This window comes from Rattus rattus, chromosome 7 (genome assembly GCF_011064425.1).
Source record: "Rattus rattus isolate New Zealand chromosome 7, Rrattus_CSIRO_v1, whole genome shotgun sequence".
Classification (NCBI taxonomy): Eukaryota; Metazoa; Chordata; class Mammalia; order Rodentia; family Muridae; genus Rattus; species Rattus rattus.
In genome coordinates, this window is record NC_046160.1 from 89759130 (window position 1) to 89765453 (window position 6324).

At 46.7% G+C, this 6324-nt stretch overlaps 1 protein-coding gene across 2 annotated transcripts in view; it reads right to left on the minus strand.

Moving 5' to 3' along the window:
• The window catches only part of Ppp2r5e (protein phosphatase 2 regulatory subunit B'epsilon), a 148541-nt gene extending 142447 nt beyond the window's left edge, over positions 1 to 6094 (minus strand). Inside the window, exons 1-2 of one of the 2 annotated variants that reach the window (XM_032907947.1) lie at positions 5496 to 6094; positions 3002 to 3162 (exon numbers count right to left, since the gene is read on the minus strand). In XM_032907947.1, coding sequence (XP_032763838.1) covers positions 3002 to 3158 — 157 coding nt within the window. In that variant the 5' untranslated portion in view covers positions 3159 to 3162; positions 5496 to 6094. Of the gene's footprint in view, positions 1 to 3001; positions 3166 to 5495 lie in introns of both variants that reach the window. The other variant, XM_032907946.1, reaches the window with a different exon arrangement.
• Positions 6095 to 6324: the final 230 nt, after the last annotated feature.

Here is a 6324-nt window from a genome sequence, read left to right on the forward strand (position 1 = left end):
ACTCATGCTTTCATTATTCCCAACAGCTAAAATGAATGACAGATGAATAGATAATAAACAATATGTGATACATACATACATACATACATACATACATACATACATACACACACACACATATACTGAAATATTGCTCAGTCTTAAAGAGAATAAAATGCTCAGCCTGGTCTATACTATGGGTTCCAAGCCAGTCAGGGCTGTAAAGCAAAAGTGTCACAAAAACCAGGCGAATAAGAGGAAGAGGAAGAGACAAGGGAGGAAGGGAGGCATGGATGGATGTGTACATGAACTAGTAATCCAGACTGTCTGGTTTCCTGAGTTACTAAAGACGTGGTTGCTGGGGGCTGAGGGATGACAGAGGGGCAGAGAACATGAAGAGATGGTAGACGAATGGTTATAATAGATACTCAGCAGCGGGAACAGACTTCCAGCCAGTGAACTGAAACCTCAACAATGGTTATGAGCTAGGCCTAGTGGTGCAAACTTTCAACCCCAAGACTAGTTAATGGAGCATCTTATGTCTATTTTAACTGTGCACGATCACAGCGGAAAGAAAGAAGAGTAAGATAGAATGTGTGCTCATCTTTCTCCTATAAGCCTCTTTACACCGTTCCATAAATGCACAATTAATCCAAGTGACTGCATGAGCCTTACAGAATGATGCAGTGATTCTCTCTAAACATAAACACTTAATCTGGGCTTGCTGGAAGTAACGTTCTCCCCCAACACAGACATCAACAGCTATCCCATGTCTACTTCAGATTAAATGAGAGCATGTCTCCCATCCTTTGTATTTAGTCCCTAGAATTTTCCCTCATATTTCCCTATAACTTCATACAAACTATTCTCATTTTTACTAGCAAAATCTTAAGTCAAAATTCATCTACCTAGGTATAGAGGCACATACTCAGAAGGCAGAGACATGCAGTCTCTGAGTCTCAGGCCAGATACACAGTCAGACACTATCTCAAGGGGGGGAGGGGAGGGAGGAGACTGAGGGAGGGAGAAGTATTCTCTCCCTCAAAACTTATCAAGGGCTCCTCTTTCCTACTTGGCACACAGAGCATCCTTTTCCCTTTCTTTCCTCAGTGCTGCAGATCAAACCCAAACTCAGGAGCACTAGGCAAGAACCCTACCACCATGCACCTTTCTAACCCGGTACACCATCCTTCCAGACATCAATACCAATATAGTTCTACCATTTTCACATACAAACACTGGGATCTTATTTATGAATTTCTCCTCTTAAGAAAAAGTGTTCCCAGTGGTGCAGGCCTTGGATCCTAGCACTAGGGAGACAGAGGCAGGTGAATCTCTGAGTTTGAGGCCAGCCTGGTCTACAGAGTGAGTTCCAGGACAGTCAGGGTTATACGGAAAAACTCTGTCTCAAGAGAAAAAAGACAAAGAAAAAGAAAGTGTTCCCATAGGCAAAGCAGACACCTGAAATACCCTCAGCTACAGATGAGGCTCTCACCAGCTGTTCTTATACCTTCTGATCCCACAGGCTACTACACGAGTATTTACGCTGGCCAGATGTGGTTCATGGTGGCACACATCTGTGATCCCAGCTTTCAAGAAAGACAGTAAGATCATTGCAAATTCAAGGCCAACCTGGTCTATACTGTGAGTTACAGGCCTACAGGGCCTGTGTAACTGTGAGTTACAGGGCTACCTAGGAAGACTGTCTCAAAAATCAGGAGGAAAAGGAAAGGAAGGAGGTGGGACTACAGGGAGGGAGGGAGGGAGGAGTGTGCACTAACCAGGCTGTCTGGTCTCCTCTGACATACTAAAGTTCTTTATACTGTTCCTGCCCTCTTCTTCCTTATGCTTAAATACTTAGACAAAAATCCACCTTCAAAGACAGAATCTAATGTTTCTACACTATACCAGCTATTGGTATGATACATTTCAAATAACTCCTTTTCACCAACATGAAGCAAACAGATTAAAATTAAAATAGGGTAACCACATACCAAAATAAAAAAATAAAAAGTATAATTCAGAAAGAAAGAAAAAAAATTAGTGCCCACATCAAAACCTCACTCTTAGACAGGACTGGTAGTTCATACCTCTAATCCCAGCACTTGGGAAGTAAAGGCAAAAAGATCAGCAGCTCAAAGTCAGTTTTAAGGCAAAGGACACAGGGTTCAAGGCAGCCTTGGCTACATAAAACTCTGTGTCCAAAAAAAATGAAAACCCTTGCTCTAAATACACTGTAAAAATTAAAGTATCATGCAAATATGATCTATAAACTTATATTTGCCCTAGGTGAAAATACAAATGCACATTACTAGTTATAAGCTCTATTTGCTTAATTTTTAAAATTTAAAATTCAGTATTTCCAAACTCCACTTCTTTTTTTTTTTTTTTTTTTTTTTTTGGTTCTTTTTTTGGAGCTGGGGACTGAACCCAGGGCCTTGCTCTTGCTAGGCAAGCGTTCTACCACTGAGCTAAATCCCCAACCCCAAACTCCACTTCTTTTAGTGCAAGTTAGTGTCCTTTTTACTGGGGTCTACTTTCCAACCAAGAAAGTACAATTAATACATGTCAATAAGCAAATCACGAATTTAAAAAGAGATAGAATAGGGTCACAATGAGACTGTTCAACAGATAAAGGCCCCTGCTGCCAAACAGAACCACCTGAGTTATTCCTGAAGCCACGTGGTAGAAGTAGAGAACCAGCTCCCACCCACCGTCCTGACTGTCACATATCACACACACACACACACACACACACACTCACACCAATGTTGGGAGGCGTAAAAAGACATTTCTGCCATTTAGTTTTCCAGCTGAATTCAGAATTCACTTACAGGACAAGTCTCTGTGGATGAGCCCTTTGATAAGATCGGATAGACCTGGTCACATACCAGGCACTTGTGGGTCTGAAACCTCTCCACCCTTCAAGCTACAGCACGTGAAGACGTTCACAGATATGAAAGACTATGAAGACACTGATGGTGAGGAAGGTAAGATAATGTCACCTACTCATGGGTCTTACCTTTCAGCAGTGGCAGAGGTGTGAGCTCAATGGGCTTGCCTTGAGACCGAAACTGTGAGGAGCTTTGCGACCTCTTCTGTCTGGCTTTTCTGACGGACTTCCGAGAAAATCCGTCTACTTTATCCACTGATGGAGGAGTAGTTGGTGCTGAGGACATATCCCTACTGAAGAGAAAGAAGTAACATGAAAATGGTCCCATGGTGAAAGTATTCCTGTGAGTTACACACATCTTAAAATTCCCACATACAATACTCATGAAAGTTGGAATGAGTATCAAAACATAAAAAAAATCAAGAAAAGTCTTGCTGCTAGGCAGTGGTGGTGCATGCCTTTAATCCCAGCACTCAGGAGGCAGAGGCAAGTAGACCTCTGAGTTTGAATCCAGTCTGGTCTACAAAGCCAGTTCTAAGACAGTCAGGGCAACACACACACACACACACACACACACACACACACACACACACACACAAACCTGTCTCAAAAAAAGAAAGAAAGAAAGAAAAGTCTTGTCAAGGGGAAAAATATAAGGTAACATGACTACCATTAAACAAAATCAGAACTCTAAACTGTCACTGCTCCATCATCATCACTAGAAAGATGTTCGCCTGGACCTGAAGTCTTGATACTGTCTGCCCATTTTAATTGCACAGCTCTTCCCATTTTGGGATTCCTGAAGTCATTTTGGAGCTATTCTGAAGCTGGAAAACGTCCACAGAAACATTTTTCTGATATATTTAATATTATGAATGGGCTAAAACCCTCCTGTACTTCAAGAATCTAAACAAATGAAGCCAGGTATAGTAGTCAGTAACCTCAGCACTCAGAGGCAGGAAAGGTTATGAGTCCAAGGCCAGCCTAAGCTACACATACATAACAGGTTTGACTCCAACCCTGGGCACACAGTGAGAGGAGATCCTGCCTCTGGAAAACGATGAGACGAGCCACCTCAGTATCCACAGTAAGATGATTACCGACACTCCAAGTGTCTTTCTACTGACACTTTCTAAGCAGGACTTTGGTGCAATGTGCTGTGCTTGCTATTATGAGCCACCACCTCTCAAATGAGGACAGGCTAGATTGTCTGAATGTCACAGAAGGCATAATTAAAATTATTTCAAAGAAATCTTTTCAAATAAAGTCATCTTAAGTTATTAAAGCTTAATAAGCAAAACTAAGATAAAACCCAACACCAAGTTGAACCGAAAACATAACTTCACACCATCCAAGATGGAGTTTAAGTTCCAATATTGTGTTCCATGAGACCAAGAGAACATTGTTCTGCAATTTTTTAATATTCTGAAATTATTCAAAGGAAGGATAGATGCTAAAAGTCCGAAGCATTGAGCTCAGTCGCCTTCACCAAACTAAACAGATGCCAGTACCATTCAGGCGCTACTGAGGCTCCATGCAAGATTAATGGTAGACGGGATCAACAGAATGCATACGACCCAGAGCTAGGACTCGGTTACTCAAGTGTCATACCAACACCTAAGACAAGTGCTTTTTTTTTTAAACTTCCAGAGTAAGATACACCTCCCCACTGTGTAAGGCTAACAGTCATCTGGATTACCTGGATTCAATTAAAGTAACATAAACATGGAAGAAGGGTGGACAATATTAAGGTTTAGTATGGAATTCTGAGGACTTCTTGGTTCTTTCATTAGAAAGTTATTGTTTTCTTTTAACTCTAATTTGGCTTTAAATATGAGACCTATAAAAAAACGGAGTACTAAATTATAAATATTATCGAAAATATCAGACCTCAGCAAGCAGTTCCACATCACACTGGTACGTTGTAAATTTAGGGACGAATATTGCAAGCTCATCTGGGAATTATTTAGGTTTCATTCTAACCCTAGCAACACAGATTTCCGTAAGCCTCGTTCCCCCATCATTCATTCTTGTCTCTATTTCTCTTCTCTCATCTCTAACGAGGATCTATAGGTAGCTTCTTTTCCGTCATTTGCCTCTTATGCGCGCAGCTCTGAATAAATGTCAAGGTTCTCAACTCTAAAGCATTGCAGAACTGATAACAGCGGGGTCCCTGCAAAGCCCAGGAAAACAGGTTTCACCTGGGCCACTGCGCCCAAAGCTTTAGCATTCTGCAAAGAGCAGGCAACTGGGGCTTTTCCAAGGGAAAGGTATGAAATCAGGGAAGTGGCCTGTTTGTCCGCAGGTATGTTCACATAAACCCCAAGCCCTGGAGAAGCTGCGCGGCCACAGAATCTTCCTCCCTGCTCCCCCGCCCCCGCCAATGGAGGGGGGGGGCAAGAAAACGCCTCAAAAGCGGGAGGGGAAGGGGCTAGTGAGGCCGAGTAGAAGAGAGGTACGGGCCTCCAAAGCCTCTGCAGGTAGATCAGACAAGTGGGCCGGGCGCTTGCTCCCGCTCACCCCACCCCGCCGCACCCCTCGGCCGCCCGGGCACGGCCTTCCCGAGCCCGCCGCTCCGCAGGTTCCCCGGGAGGCAAGCCGCGGGACCCGAAGCTGAAGTTACCTTGAAGCTCCTGGGGAAGAATCGGAAGATGATCTGTGGCTGCGCGGAGTGGGCTGCGAGCTAGGGGCCGCGGCGGGGGCGGGCGGCGGCCCGGGACGCACAGGGGGAGGTCCGGGCAGCAGCGGAGAGCCCCGGGCTACTACGGCCGTCCGGGGCGACGTCCCTCCGGTTCCGCGGTAGCGGCAGTGTTTCTAGGCCTCTCGGCTGGCCCCGAACCTCAGCGCTCCGGCAGTGGCAGCGGCGGCCTCACGAGCCTCCTCCGCGGGCCCGTCCCATCAAATCGGCACCGACCCGGTTGCGGCTCCGCCGGCGGCTCTTCGTTCACATTCCCGGCGGGCGGCGCCTCTGCTCGTTGCACCGGACCCGGCGGCGGCGGCGGCGACGCGGGGAGGGGGAGGAGGGAGGAAGCCTGGGTTTGCAGCGGCAGCAAGCACGGGAGTCGGGAGGAAGAGTTGGAGTCGCCTGAGCCGCCGCTGCCAGAGCCGCCGTTCGCTACCCGCGCAGGGTCCCCGTCAATGCCCCTTTCTCTCTCCTATTGTCAATATCACCGGGCGGCTGAGTCCATGGCACAGGCGCAACCGAACCTCCTGGTTAGCAGAGCCCGCCTCTGACGCCCGCCCACTGGAGACTTCAAACGGGAAGCGAGACTTCATTGGCCTTCACGCGCCTTCACTCCCAGGCTAGCATGTTCGGCTGAGAGCTGGTCGGGGATTGGCGGCGCGGGGGGGCGGAGAAACTGGAGGGTGTGAAGAGACAGGGCCCTCGATTGGGCGAGGCGCGGGGGACCCGGATGCTGCCGCCCGCTCGGGCGACCCGGCCGCCGCTTCCG